This window comes from Bos grunniens, chromosome 28 (genome assembly GCF_055505025.1).
Source record: "Bos grunniens cultivar Pamir isolate PY7600 chromosome 28, Bosgru_T2T1.0, whole genome shotgun sequence".
Classification (NCBI taxonomy): Eukaryota; Metazoa; Chordata; class Mammalia; order Artiodactyla; family Bovidae; genus Bos; species Bos grunniens.
In genome coordinates, this window is record NC_141192.1 from 35,803,302 (window position 1) to 35,819,323 (window position 16,022).

The following is a 16,022-nucleotide window of genomic DNA, read 5'->3' on the forward strand; positions in this document are numbered from 1 at the left end:
TGAACAAATATGAATACTATTTAAGCAAATGAGAATATGAATACAAAACGTCTCTTAAGGATATAAAGTTGTACCTTCTCTCAAACACATCATCTCCTATATGTATTTTGTTACCTTCAGAAATACTGGGTATGAATAAGGTGTGAGTTGAAGAATACATTTAGAGAAGTTGGCATTTAGTAAAAGATGTGTTTGCTCTTATACAGAGAAATTTGGGACTCTTAGATGACAGGTATTTCAAAACAATCCTTTGTAAAGAGTATCATAAACCGTTTAGTTTTTTGTTTTTTGTTTTTTTTTAAGAAAATGTAGTGAGATTTGCTTTTAAAAAGGTTAAAATTTGTAATTAAAAATAATCTATTAAGCTTGAACTACAGAATTCAACAAATCCATAAGCTAAACTTGTACTGATTGGCATGGGAGCCACAAGAAAACTACAGCAGATGTCTAGCACTTTTTAATGTACTTAAGAGAAACTGAAAGATTTACAGGCATAGGAGATAAGTTTTTCAACAGCAAATTGCATCCACGTAATATGATAATGCTAGATAAACTGTAGGTTGTATTAGATGGTCCTGAAATATAGGACTCAATTTTCTGGATCAAACTGATCATTTCTAGGCAAGGAAGAGTGATCCTGTATGCCAGAAAGGAAACAAAAGTAAATAAAATCCATACATAATGGGGCAGAAGCATGACACAGAGAATTTGAAGAAAAAAATTAGAACCAAAATAGAAGATACGTCTTCAGACCATTCAGATATCTAGAGCAAAACTCAAAACCAGCAATGAGAATTCATAAGCATAAAGTTTACATGGGGTACTTCTCACCACCACCATCTGCTGGAAATTTCATTCTGCAAAACAAGGACATTTCATATCTTTTTCACTTGCCTTCCTGATTATGTCACTCCTCAGAAGACAGAGGATGCAAAAAGAAATTTTCAGGTTGAATTTCAAACTGAAATCCATTTTGGATGGATTTGGATGAGGTAGAAGAGAGAACTTTCATAACAAAGTGACCCTTGCATTTTATAATTTTAACCAATGAAGAACGAAACACTGGGCATAACTTAATGTGTATCTTCCAATAAATTAGTAAGAGCAAGAAGAGACAAAGTTTTTGTTAGCCAGAAACTCAAAAGAGTGTTTACTTTATGATGTTATTATTCTAGAGACTTCCACATGGTTATCTTGTTTAAACTGGTAAAAGCAGTCCATTTGGACAGAACGGCTTCAGACAGTTTAGAAGGGATGCTGGGATATAAAGAGACATTCTGAGAATCAAGCACGAGTGATCACTATGAGGAGAAAACGAAAGGGCAACAGCAAACCAACGTGGATGAACTTGAAATTTTCTAAGATGTTCACAAGAACAAATACATACGATAGAAAGAGGGTGTAGGGAAGATTAAAACAAAACAAAACAAAACACATTAACACAAGGTTTAAAATAAAGCGTGGCCTGAAGAATACAAAGATTTAAAATGAATTTTAAACATACAGCCAAAGGAAGGAGAACAAGGAATACTAAGTTATGATTTAGTGCAGAAACTGTAGTAATAACAAGAGAAAGTGAAGAACTACTCGTCAGGGGTTTGCTTCAGACTTAACCACCAAAGAGAAGTAATTTTTAAATGTGAAAATTACCTACCCAAGAGAAATGAAAGCTAAGACCCCAATGAAATGTCATACCACATCCACCTTGTTGACAAAAATTGGTAAAACATAAAATATCAAATACTGGAGAAGATACGTATCACCAGAATCTCTTCTAAATGTAGCAAGGAGGAATGTAATTTGGGGCAGTAACTTTGGAAAACGGCTGGGCATCTTCTCAAAATTCAACATTCATACATCCTATGACCCATGGCTTTTGAACATGAATAAAAACAGGCATTTCAAGCCCATTTTCACATCAGCAAAAACAAAGATTCAACACAAAAGGTTACAAACAAAAAGGTAAATGGATAAGCTATTGCGTAGTTGCACAGGGAAATGTAAGTCAAATCAAATGATCTCCAGCCACACGAAAGCATAGGTGTATCTTAGAAAACGACAGTGTAACTATTAAGTACCAAAACTTTACTCATAGCATCATGTGCTTTTAAAAGTTAGAACAACTAAAATCTTTAAAAGTACATAATTATATATATATATATATATATATACACACACACACACATATATATATAATGTACACACATATATATAAAATGCATGTTTACACGTAATAGGGCTTCTCAGGTGGCTCAAGGATAAAGAATCTACTTGCCAATGCCAGAGACACAGGAGATGTGGGTTCAGTCCCTGGGTTGGGAAGATCCCCTGGAGGAGGAAATCTCTATTCACTCCAGTAGTCTTGCCTGGAGAATCCCATGGACAGAGCAGCCTGGTGGGTTACAGTCCATAGGGTCTTAAAGAGTCAGACACAACTGAGTGACTGACAATGCACACATATATAATATATATAGTAATAAATTCATATAACTAATGAAAACTATGTAAAGCTCCTCTGTCCATGGAATTCTCCAGGCAAGAATACTGGAATGGGTAGTCATTTCCTCTCCAGGGAATCTTCCCAAGGATCAAACCTGGATCTCCCACACTGCAGGTAGATTCTTTACTGTCTGAATCACCATGGAAGCCCCCAAAGGAAAGCGAGGTTATCCTGAACAAGGGATACAAGATGATGTTTCCTCATATGGGGAGGCAGGGTATGGGTTAAAGAGAGAACCATTTTAATTAAGGTAGGTAATTATAAAGGTCTTAGCTTTTCTTACATCACTACAAACAAAGCTAGTGGAGGTGATGGAATTCCAGTTGAGCTATTTCAAATCCTGAAAGATGATGCTGTGAAAGTGCTGCACTCAATATGCCAGCAAATTTGGAAACTCAGCAGTGGCCACAGGACTGGAAAAGGTCAGTTTTCATTCCAATCCCAAAGAAAGGCAGTGCCAAAGAATGCTCAAACTACCGCACAATTGCACTCATCTCACATGCTAGGAAAGTAATGCTCAAAACTCTCCAAGCCAGGCTTCAGCAATATGTGAACCGTGAACTTCCTGATGTTCAAGCTGGTTTTAGAAAAGGGAGAGGAACAAGAGATCAAATTGCCAACATCTGCTGGATCATGGAAAAAGCAAGAGAGTTCTAGAAAAACATCTCTTTCTGCTTTATTGACTATACCAAAGCCTTTGGCTGTGTGGATCACAATAAACTGTGGAAAATTCTGAAAGAGATGGGAATACCAGACCACCTGACCTGCCTCTTGAGAAACCTATATGTAGGTCAGGAAGCAACAGTTAGAACTGGACATGGAACAACAGAGTGGTTCCAAATAGGAAAAGGAGTTTGTCAAGGCTGTATATTGTCACCCTGCTTATTTAACTTATATGCAGAGTACATCATGAGAAACGCTGGGCTGGAAGAAGCACTAGCTGTAATCAAGATTGCCAAGAGAAGTATCAATAATCTCAGATGTGCAGATGACACCACCCTTATGGCAGAAAGTGAAGAGGAACTAAAAAGCCTGTTGATGAAAGTGAAAGAGGAGAGTGAAAAAGTTGGCTTAAAGCTCAACATTCAGAACACTAAGATCATGGCATCTGGTCCCATCATTTCATGGGAAACAGATGGGGAAACAGTGGAAACAATGGCTGACTTTAGTTTTTGGAGCCCCAAAATCACTGCAGATGGTGACTGCAGCCATGAAATTAAAAGACGCTTACTCCTTGGAAGGAAAGTTATGACCAACCTAGATAGCATATTGAAAAGCAGAGACGTTACTTTTGCCAACAAAAGTCCGTCTAGTCAAGGCTCTGGTTTTTCCAGTGGTCATGTATGGATGTGATAATTGGACTGTGAAGAAAGCTGAGCGCCGAAGAATTGATGCTTTTGAACTGTGGTGTTGGAGAAGACTCTTGAGAGTCCCTTGGACTGCAAGGAGATCCAACCAGTCCATCCTAAAGATCAGTCCTGGGTGTTCACTGGAAGGACTGATGTTGAAGCTGAAACTCCAGTACTTTGGCCACCTCATGCAAAGAGTTAACTCATTGGAAAAGACTCTGATGCTGGGAGGGATTGCGGGCAGGAGGAAAAGGGGATGACAGAGGATGAGATGGCTGGATGGCATCACCGACTTGATGGAAGTGAGTTTGAGTGATCTCCGGGAGTTGGTGATGGACAGGGAGGCCTGGTGTGCTGTGATTCATGGAGTCGCAAAGAGTCAGACACGACTGAGCAACTGAACTGAACTGAACTAGCTTTTCTTGTGAGTAGGGAGTTTATGGGTAGTTACTACAGTATTAGAAATTGCTAAGTAACTACCAATAATGGAAATTTCCCTGGTATTCTAGTGTTTCCAATGCAGGGGGCGTGGGTTCAACCCCTATTCAGGGAACTAAGATCTCACATACTATGCAGTGCTGAGGGGTGGAGAGGAATTTAAAAAAAAAAGGAGTCAATAATGGGAGTGTATCATTGATCCAGAGTTCTGATTAACCCAATTCTGGGCTTCAGTGATTAAAAAAACAAACAAACAAAAAAAAACAATGAAAACTGAAATTTTAGAACAACCAATTAAGATGTGAATGCTGCCTTCATAAAGTCCTACAATACTGAAGACAGGATGACTTAAGTCTTTTGAATAGAGTTCAAGTGTCAAGATTCAAGTCAAAAATCATCATACGTGAATGTAAAATGACCACTAGTAAATTCTGAGAAACTATGAAGTCCAAGAGAAATTTTCAGACTCCTGGGATGCTGACTATCAAAGTGAAGAAAGGCAGCCTCCCGAAACTACTTACTAAATAGTTTGATGTGAATCACCAAAACTAGCAACTTAGGGAGACACTGGGAGAGCACACTTATCAAGTCTGTGGGTAACATAAATGTAAAGAGATATTTAACACTGCATGAAAGTACTGAACTTTAAAACTATTTTGGCCTTGGACAATGGTTCAACTCCAATTAGAGAACTGATGAGTTAACTAAAGCCTACATCAACTGTCAAAATAGAGATATGTATGATAAACCTCAAAAGAAATTCATAAATGACCTGGAATTGAGGTGAAAAGTCAAGCTCACAATGAGAGAAAAAATGCAACCTGGCTGTCAAAGAACTAGTGAGTTCTTACAATCTCTTGTAAATGTATAGAATCCCAGGGCAGAATAAGCCAGGATAAAGTCCCACTGTGCTCTACACAGGTAAACTCATAGCCGGCACAGTGTTCAGATAATTTCTAGGGGCACACATCTTGATAACTGATTGAGAGAAGAATGAAGAAGTGATGAAAGCTTGGCATTCCGGGGATACATTAAACAATAAATGGAAAGAGATTAGTTAATTTTGATGGGAAAATCTTGAAGAAAAGTGAGCATCAATATTTGAACCTTTCTCAAAAGAGATTAGATTTAAGTGTAGGATGGAACCGGGACAAGTGTGGGGTGGGGGCTGACTCTTCTCCCGTCACAAGGAAGAATTTGAAGATCAGGAATCTATTACTCTCAAAACAGGAACTTTTCCCTTTTCAGACCACTTGCTCATTGCTCCTTCAGCTGAAAGGAAAACAGCCCACAGACTACTTTACAATCCCCTTACTTATCAGCTCCCTCTTGTCTCATTTCCTTATTTGTCTTACTCAGAATCCAAGATCCAATGCCTCAGCCAGTCTCATAATGACAGAAAAAACCCCTATGATCCTCTGTCCTTCAACAACAGTCTGGTAAAAACTGCCATCCTTGATGAATCTAACTTCTTGCCTTCTCTGACTCTGCATTTGGTTCTGGGAACTGCTAGGGAAAAGCCACCCAACCAGGAAAACTGGTACTGCCCAAATTTATACAAAGCGCCATCAATGAGGCTTTCCACACTGTCTGGGAGTTCCATTTTAGTTTCTAGTCAATACTCAGTACCAATTTCCATAGAAGGAAATATCTTTCCTCTTCCATCTTTTAATCGTGTTTTTTAAAAATGTATCTTATTGAAGGATAGTTGATTTACAATGTTGTGTTAGTTTCTGGTGTATAGCAAAGTGATTCAGTTACACATACACGGCTTCCCAGGTGGTGCTAGTGGTAAAGAACTTGCCTGCCAATGCAGGAGATGTAAGAGGCAAGGATCCGATCCCTGGGTGGGGAAGATCCCCTAGAGAAGGGCATGGCAGCCCACTCCAGTATTCTTGCCTGGAGCATCCTAGGCATGTGGACTGGCATGCTACAGTCTACAGGGTCGCAAAGAGCTGGACATGACTCAAGTGACTTAATACAACTATCCCAAACTCCCAATCCATCCTTCTACTTTCCTGAAAACCACAAGTCTGTTTACTATGTCTGTGAATCTGTTTCTGTTTTATAGATGTTTTCTGTGTCATATTTTAGATTCCATATGTAAGCAATATCATACAGTATTTGCCTTTCTCTTTCTGACTTACTTAGTATGATAATCTCTAATTCTATCCATGTTGCTACAAATGACATTATTTCATTCTTTCTATGGCTGCTGCTGCTGCTGCTAAGTCGCTTCAGTCGTGTCCAACTCTGTGCGACCCCATGGATTGTAGCCCACCAGGCTCCCCTGTCCCTGGGATTCTCTAGGCAAGAACACTGGAGTGGGTTGCCATTTCCTTCTCCAATGCATGAAAGTGGAAAGTGAAAGTGAAGTCGCTCAGTTGTGTCCGACTCTTTGCGACCCCATGGACTGCAGCCTACCAGGCTCCTCTGCCCATGGGATTTTCCAGGTAACAGTACTGGAGTGGGGTGCCATTGCCTTCTCCCTTCTATGGCTGAGTAGTATTCTATTGTATACATACACACACACACACACATATATGGAATTCATCTTTTTTATCCATTAATCTGATGATGTACATTGAGATAGTTTTCATCTTATACACTATGGCTTTCAAACCATTAACTGGACATGAAATCTATTGACAGAGTCATGATCTCAGAGATCTTTTTATTTAAATAGAATAGAAAATAAACTATATACTGCTCATAATATAAATATAATTTCATGATGATTTTCTTTAAAGGTATCTGCTTTTATGTCTCCATAAATATACTGGTAACTGTATTACTGACTGTGAGTGGGAAGCCATGACTTTTCCCTTATGCTCTCTAACCTGTCCTGTCACCATGCTCCTACCTGTTCAAAGCCTTATTTCACAAATTATTCCCTCTCTATTCTTTTTGATCCTTCCCACCAGAATAGAAGCATGGTAACATCTATTTTTCTAAAACGTTAAAAAAAAAAAAAAAAAGGCAAACAGGCAAAAATAATCCCCCTTCAACCTTATAATTCCATCTAGATGTTTATCACCTTGTATCTTTCTCCTCCTTCTCGGTCTTCTCAATAAAGAGACTTATGCCACATCTACTCACATGGAAATCTCTACTTCCCCACAATACATACTTGGACATCAATGTTCCCTCAAAATTCTCTGCATCATGGTCACATGATGTCCATGGAATAAATCCTGTGGAATCTTCAATCCTTATGTTCAGTCCCTCAGCAGAGTAAGACCTTGTTGACCACACATTTCAACAGTTCCTATGTATGCTCAAACTTAAGATTTTCTCCTATTTTTCTGGGGAGAAGTCCTTTTGTTCTAGCCATCTCCTAAGCATTCATGTCTTTAAAGGCTTGGTCCTATGCTGACTGTTCTTCTCATGCTTCCTTTTCTGCCTAAGCAAGATTATCTACTACTATGGCTTCAGTTTCCTTCTAATGCTGACCAACAACAAAGCTATATTTATAAGCCTTCCATGAGATACAGAATGTCAGAAATGACTATCTTACCACACACTGGACATTTCCACTTAGATGCCTCACAGGCATCTTTAACGAACATGTTGAAAATTTAATTTGCCATCCTGCCTCTTCACTCTAAGCCTGCATTGATTCTGGTGCTCCGCACCTTAGCATATTGTACTGCTGTCAACTCAGATGCCCAAGTCAGAAGCCTGAGAAACCTGACTCCTTTTTTATACTCATCGCCTCATTCATCTCCTTGTTCTAAGATTAAATGAAATAAGCACCCAGTAAATACTTAGCTACTACTATTTTTGCACGGTCAACTCATCATTCAATAGTCAAGGACTTCCTTAAAACTCAGTGCTATGCAACCTACTCCATATACTCCTAATTGCTCCTCTACCATTAAACTTGTCAGCATCTTTTGGGTAATCATTTGTTCAAAGTTTGCCCTTTCCATCAGATGATGAAATCTAAGAAGACAGGATGTGTGTATTTCTCTCTGATTCACCATATTATCTCCAGTATCTTAATGCCCAGTGAATATTTGTTGAATAAATGAATGTTTGGAAAATTAGTGAGATTCCCTTAAATAAAATGTTAAATGAAGAAACAATGATTATCTGTCAAAAAAGTTAGAACAGATATTCAAGCAACAAGTGAAAAGTTGAGATTAATGCACTTATGTTTTCTAAAATTTAAGAATTGTTTATTTTAATTGAGAAATATGTAGATTTTTATATTTTACCATTAAAATCAAGAATTTATTTACCTTTGCCATAATATCTGCATAAGCCATATATAAAAAATCTTCCTCCAGTTTGCTATGAAAAATAAGAAAAAAACAACAGTTTTTAAGTAGGTTAGTTACACAAAAAATTACCATCACTATATAAAATAACCTTCTTTCAACAAGTGTGTCTTTTTTTAAATGAAACAAACACAAAACTTAGAGCAATCATTCAAAAATATTGTAGAATCAGAAAGCAAAGATATCAGACTTCCTCAAGAGTTGGCCCCATCTTACTTTACAGTCTAATATAATAAATATGTTTGTGTGTAAATAAACAATTTACTGATTTACACACAAATGTAGTAACATTAATATTTTCTTAAAAATACAAACATTGAAATGAGAAAATTTACATGATGTCAGGTATCTTGACAGCAGAAGTGATATCTGACATTTGTTCGAAAGACTACCCAAATTATTATGACTACATAGTGAAAAAATATCATGGTCATAAAAGATTATTAAAAACTAAGACAGGTTAAAATCTATTTATTATCTTCTTTTGAAAAAGCATGAAAATCACTAATTCACTGAAGAAAGACTTCCATCAAAAAATTCCTGTTTGCAAAATTATCTTAGCAGTTTTAAACTTACAGCCATCAGAAAAGTCCACTTATGAGAAATACCTCATTACCTGACAATGCCAGACAGGGAGCTGCTCTATGCTTAGGGATGAGATGATTTTGTTAGTTAGGAAATAATAAGAGAGAGAGAGAGAGAGAGAAATAGTGAGAGAAAGATGGATCACATTAGCTAAGAGGGAGAAATGTACATTATTATGACATGCACAGAGGTCAGATGAACTCGTCAAGACACATGTGAATAGGGATTGATAATTAAATTCTTTTCCTGCTTTGCCTAGGGCAAAGCTGGCTTTCTTTCCCAAGACAGGGAAGCTGATGAAGGTTTTGAAACCTCTGCAAGGTCTCATCTACAGAATGAATCTACGCCATGCCCCTATCATGGGCAGGTGCTGGCACACTTTAATTATCAAGCTTATGAATGCATTTCTTATTTAATTCCATAGAGGTTTTACCCTCTGTGGTTTTTATGAATTCAAAAGAACAAGAACCAAGAAAAATGGAGAAGGCCTTTAAAACAGATCTCAAAGAAACTTCGCATTGAAGGGATGGCTTAGCCATCTCCTGAAGTTTCCTGACACTCACTGGACAATGGAGATAATCTATACAGGATATTTGGGGTCACCGGTGGTCTCCAACACTTTTGGTATTGAAATTTACTTTGGGCTCTTTTGTTTTAATTTCTAAAGGACATTTGTGAAAAAGAAAAGATTATAAGAAGATTCGGAATCAACTCAACCAGCTAATTACAGTACTATTAAAAGAATTAGAGCTAGGTAAATATTAATCTTTGATAGGTAAATATTAAAGTCTGAAGTTGAACGAGTGTTGATTCATACATGTATACCAGACTAGTCCTGTGAAATGAAACTCGTTCAGTCATCTCCAACTCTTTGCAACCCCATGGACTGTAGTCCATGGAATTCTGCAGGCCAGAATACTGGAGTAGGTAGCCATTTCCTTCTCCAGGGGATCTTCCCAACTAACTTTGAACAATGTTCTCTCCTCTCAAGAAGACGATGAAATTGAAACATGAACATGTGACGAACAGAACATTCAGACATGGGTTTCTGTTTGTTCCTCCTATGTCTCCTGTGAACTCCCCAACCATACCATTTCTCCGTTAAAGCTGTTCGACTAAACAGAAGGATCAGCTGATGAAGAGGATCAACCCTCTTAGTTCCTTCATCTTCTTCTGGAGGTTCTGCTCCAGGTTTCTATAAAAAAGTCAAATTCATAAAATTTCACATTAAGGTGAAATGTTCACTCAAACCCAGGAGCATTGTGAAGGCTTGGAATAGCAAATAAAAAGAAAGGCTTTTTCTTCCTATTGTGGTGCATGTCTGTGTCTATGTTATATGCATTGTACCTGGACGTGTGTATTACATTATCGATGCAAAAGTATACAGTTTTAAAGAAGAAAGCTGGGACTTCTATGTCCCAATACAGGGGACACAGGTTTGATTCCCGGTTAGAGAACTAAGATCTCACATGCCACACAGCACAGCCAAATAAAATAAAAATAAAACAAGTTTTCAATTTAAAAAGTTGTTGAATAATGGGACAAAAAAAACATTGTGGGAAAGCATGATTTATATCATTTAAAAAAAATTGAATACTATTCTTATAAGCAGCATCATAGCTAACTGAAAAGTGAACTGCTACATGGATTTCAGCAGCTCTAAGGAGATCTCAAATACAAAAAATTGCAATAAAATGCTGTCACTCCATGTATAAAAATTTAGTGCACCTAGCAAGGCAAACTGTTCTATCAAATGAAACATTTTTGTTGCCTACGTAGACAGAGATAGGTAAAGAATGCTGAATGAGTTAATGTTTGAACCACTTACATGTTATTCTCATTTTTATTTTTAAAACTTAAAAAAAGTAATTTCATTTATTGAACAATTACCATAAGGAAAATTATTAAGCATTTTTTACTGACTCAAGAATGAATTAATCCTGTTTGTTGAATGGCTAATGAATTTTGTATCTCTATTAGACTTACGCATTCAAACTGATATTTTTTATATGTAAGTGATGTTCTTTCTTGGATTTAAGGCTTAATGTTGCAGCTAGTATGGTAAATCTGCAAGGTTAAAATATTCTAATATTCTAAAGGTTTGATTCTAAAGAAAAATGAAATTCACTTAAAGTATATAGGATCATTGTACAGCAAAAACTAACACAACAGTGTAAATCAACTATACCCCAATAAAAATAATAACTAAATAAAATATATGGGAATAATCAGGGTTAAGGTTTTATGAATTAGATTAGTTTGTCCATCACATTCCCTGATTATTTGTGTGTTTTTTCAAAAAAAACTTTAGACCAAAGTTTTAACTTTGGAATTATGGAGCCTCTCAGTCTACAAAACGCGGTGGAACTACATGCTTGTAAATTCCCTGAGAAGGTGGTTCTTGATCAAATTTTTAAATAGAGCCACAGCTTATAAAAAATTGAGACAATGGCTCCCTTGAATGAAGCATTCTCAGTAGCACAAGTGTCCTTATCAGCATGGTTGGATGAAAAATTCCACTTCTCCGTTTATTCTATATCTACTGTGACTTTCTGCTCTTCCTGCATCTAATCTATCATTCTCTGCCCTGCATATGTTTAACAACCAGCCACTTTTCATTGGCTTTTGTTAAACTTCACCTTATTTTTGGTGAATCATTTTTTATGGTTCAGCTTTTATAGTTCTATCCTGGTTCTGAGGTTGTTTGAAGTTCCTTTGAGGAATAATTTAAAAGAACAATAGAGTCAAAATTTACTTAAATTCTGAACTACTGGCTGTTGATGAGATCTCTTTGAAATAAGAAGAGTGAATTTTCCCTAAACATTGCATGCAGTAACAATCCAGAATAAAGTTTCCTAAGCCCCACAGGCTGCAATATTGTTTCCTTTTCAATGTTATAAGATAAATGGCTCACACCAATGTTATTCCACCAAGCCCAGACCTTCTTTCATCTTCTAACCCAGCAAAAACATACCGCTAAGTCTTCTATCAATTTATCTTCAAAGTAATGTTCTTCTGTCTCAATCCAAGACTTTTCATATCCCTGAAGAAAGAGATTGACAGCCCGATGCCTAAAAGGTAAGCACAATTTCAAGAGCTTTTTAAAAAATAAATTGAAAAGGCACTCAGTAGCACTTAATCACTGGATTATCTGTGCATAAAAGAATAAATAAAAATAAACTTTCCAATCTCGACTGGAGAAGCAAGACATTGCAGTAGATAGAGAAAGCTTTCTCAGATCATACTGACCTGGATTCAGTTATTTCTAAGTTTTGTAACATTTGTAAACTTTGTAACAAAGTTTTTAACATTTGTAAACAAAGTAAACTTTGTTAACTTTACTTCTCTCATTTATAAAACTAGGATAACGCCATCTATGCTTCAGTTTTGTGAGACTCAAGCTGAGATAAAGAACATAAAACATGTTGGATAGATGCTCATTACATGGTAGCTCTTATGACATAAAGTAGCTCTGGATAAACAGTTGTGAGCTTCAAGAGAGGAATTATTCAGTCTTCCTGTTAACATCAGATACAGCCTCCGAGGATTACAAAAGTAAACGTATTAAGGGAACTTTATGGGAGTATATATCCAAAGATTAAATCCTAGAATACTGATGAAAATAGTTGCCTATGAAATAAAGAAGACCAATAAAGACTAAACTCATCTTGAAATTGATGCGATATATGGCTAAGGTTCCACTCTAAGAAAGTCACATCAATAAGGGAACATAAGAGCTAAATGTTAAAATGAGATGGTGCCACTGTAGAGTGGAATGCTACAACATTAACAGTATCAAAGGCAGACTAAGGAATCGTGAGACATAAACTTAGGTTTATGAAGGGCCTTGAAATCCAGAGAGAGGAACTGACCAGGCACCTGGAATGGCCAGAACTCACCATCAATCCTTATACAAGAGAGAAGCTCAACTCTACTGGTACATCAGAATCCCCTGGGGAGTTTTTACACAGTACACATGCTAAGCCCTCAGATAGTCTGATTCAACAGGTTGAGGCTTGGATACTCCTCAAGTGAATCTGACTGTATTTCCTTAAAGCACCAGGTCTGAGAACCACTGGAATAAGGAATACAATTTTGAATATGTTATATCAGAGAAAGTGGAATAGCAGACTCTGTTGTATTGTAGAAACTAACTTGTAATCTGCTAGTTGATGGAACTGGATGTTGAGTCAATAAAGTGAGTTGAAGAGGTACCATGAAGGGTAATGTATTTGCATTATTCCCATAAGTTAGTTCCCTATCAATTCTTTTCCCCAAAGATGAAATAATCACAAAAGTAACAAACAACGATTAACGTTGTGTTATGTTCAGTTCTAAGCATTCTGTCTACCTCGACCCATTAAATAACCTAAACAACTCTATGAGGCAAACATTATGGTACAGTTGAGAAAACTACAAAAAAGTCAGGAAAGAACCTTGAACAAAATCATGCACTCATATGCTGTGAGGTCAGGATTCAAATCAAGGCAGTCTGACCCCAAAGACTGGTTGAAAGTCACTTAGGTGTGTCCAATTCTTTGTGACCCCATGGACTAGACAATCCATGGAATTCTCCAGGCCAGAATACTGGAGTGGGTAGCCTTTCTCTTCTCCAGGGGATCTTCTCAATGCAGGGATGGAACCCTGGTCTCCTGCATTGCAGGTGGATTCTTTACCAGCTGAGCCAAAGGGAAGCCCAGGAATACTGGAGTGGATAGCCTATCCCTTCTCCAGAGGCACTTCCCAACCCAGGAATTGAACCAGGGTCTCCTGCACTGTGGGCAGCTTCTTTACCAACTGAGCTATTAGGGAAGCTGATTTCTCTATCCTGCCTCAAATATGTGAGCAGATCCTCCTAATTATTTAAAAGTAACAGATAAACTTATAGTTACCAAAGGGGAAAGGGTGGGGAGGGATAAGTTAGGAGTCTGAAATTAACATATATATGCTATTATATAGAAAACAGATAACCAGCAAGGACCTACTGTATAGCACAGTATCTATCTACTCAATATTCTCGTAACCTATACAGGAAAAAAAATCTGTAAAAGAAAAGATAAATGTATAAATCCTTTTACTGTACATCTAAAGCACAAATATACTTTAATAAAAAAATAAAATCTATTCAATAATGACATTACAGGCCAATGAGAATAACCAACAGGAAAAAAGGAAGTTAAGCATTACACAGAAGAGGAAATAAATCTCCTTCATCCTTCTCTTGGACTACTATATCCATGTCAAGGTATATGCTAGCCTCCTATCACTTCTTAGAGGAAGAGTAATTTTAATCTATTAGCAACATTAAAGAAATTCTGACCTCGGCAGATTATATAAAGGAGCCATCCGGAAGCAAGCAACCACGGCTCGTTTCCTCTGCTTAGAGAGCAGTTTGTGCCACACGGCCTTTTTTGATCTCTGAGGATGCTCAACCTGAGGTAGAAAGACAGAGACATACGTATTTAACCCCCCAAACATCTTCAGGAACGTAGTACTAAACAGCTGTACCTTTTAGCTAAAAACTTTTAGATTTTCAATTTTCCAAAAGTATCTTACAATTATTATGAAAATATCTTCAAAGTCACCCAATGCTACATTTGAAATAGTTTCAGATGTTATGTATTTTCCTTAGAAAAAACATCATATTTTCCCAACAATGTGTACTTTAGAAGCTATATCATTTTTAAAAACCAAAGAAATATGAAACCATCCTATATGAAATAATTTTGCATCCTTTTTAAAATTCAGTTATGGTACCAAAACATAAGTAAAGAAAAATTAACCTACCCTGGCTTATGCATTTTCACTAATTTTATCCTAAGAGCTACAACAGTAAATATAAATAGAGGCAGTTAAAGAAAATTCTAACGAAGTCTACTGTTTCTTAATATATTTAATAAGATGGAGAGAAGATGACAAGTCTTTGTGAACACATTAGTAGAAGTGAGTAAAAGAATTTAATTTTGAAAAAATGTTAAACTATATAATTATTTTGTTAGATAGGGACAAATGAGAATTTACAAGTTGCAGTAAATGATGCAAGCAAGCTATGTGTTTAGCTAATAGCATTCGGAATTTCAAGGAAGAGATTAATCATAAGTATTAGAGAGAAAAAAATCCCAACATGGAATTCTACATTCATTAGTAATTTCTAGGCAATTGAACACTGTACTTCCCAGATTGTAATATCTCCGGCGCATACATGTAGATTTCTGGAAGAAATAAAAATGTTATGTTAGCTAAAAAAAAGTAAAACTAAAGGTATTATCCTCTGCAGTAAAGAGTCAAAATATGAATGTAATACTAATGCCTGAAGAAAACATTTAGAATGTTTGGATAACAGTGGTTTGGAAATTTTAACAAAGCAATTTGTGTAATTTGAAAGCACTTATTTCTGTGATCCTCTTTCCTCTATAAGATCAAGAAACACTTTCTGATAACTATCCAGTTAGTTCAGTTTTCTTCTCGGTTATGTTAAGCAAAACAAAGCACTGTTAAGACAGTGTAGGTGAAAATAGAATCAAGGATAATGCTATTCCCAGAGAATAAGGCATTGTGAGCAGCATGGGTAACACTCAACAAACATAATTAAGTACCTAAGCCCTGATGAACATGTTGGAAAAGGTCTCCGCTGTCATGAAGGCTGCCATTTGGCAGAGCATTTTAATACCCAAAGGAAAGACCTTAAATAGTGAATTTTCCTATAAATGAAGTAAATAGATGTTGGTAAGATCTGTGATCCAAAAGCGAACATCAAGATGTGTCTTGCAACTGTTTGAATGTCTGGCTGTGCTGATGCGTTAGCTTGTCTGGTGTTTGAGTATTAGACAATCCCAAGGAGACAGCTCACTCTTCTGAGAAAGATGA

General features: G+C 36.7%; 1 protein-coding gene across 10 annotated transcripts in view; it reads right to left on the reverse strand.

Annotated features, from left to right (window-relative positions):
* RYR2 (ryanodine receptor 2) overlaps window positions 1-16,022 on the reverse strand; it is an 820,811-nt gene that overhangs the window by 112,378 nt on the left and 692,411 nt on the right. For 5 of the 10 annotated variants that reach the window (XM_086382783.1, XM_086382779.1, XM_086382776.1 and 2 more), the window contains 5 exons: window positions 15,331-15,367; window positions 14,476-14,587; window positions 12,130-12,226; window positions 10,247-10,350; window positions 8,532-8,583 (listed from right to left, as the gene is read on the reverse strand). In XM_086382783.1, the coding sequence (XP_086238909.1) occupies window positions 8,532-8,583; window positions 10,247-10,350; window positions 12,130-12,226; window positions 14,476-14,587; window positions 15,331-15,367 (402 nt within the window). Of the gene's footprint in view, window positions 1-8,531; window positions 8,584-10,246; window positions 10,351-12,129; window positions 12,227-14,475; window positions 14,589-15,330; window positions 15,368-16,022 lie in introns of all 10 variants that reach the window. The other 5 variants (XM_086382784.1, XM_086382782.1, XM_086382781.1 and 2 more) reach the window with 1 other exon arrangement.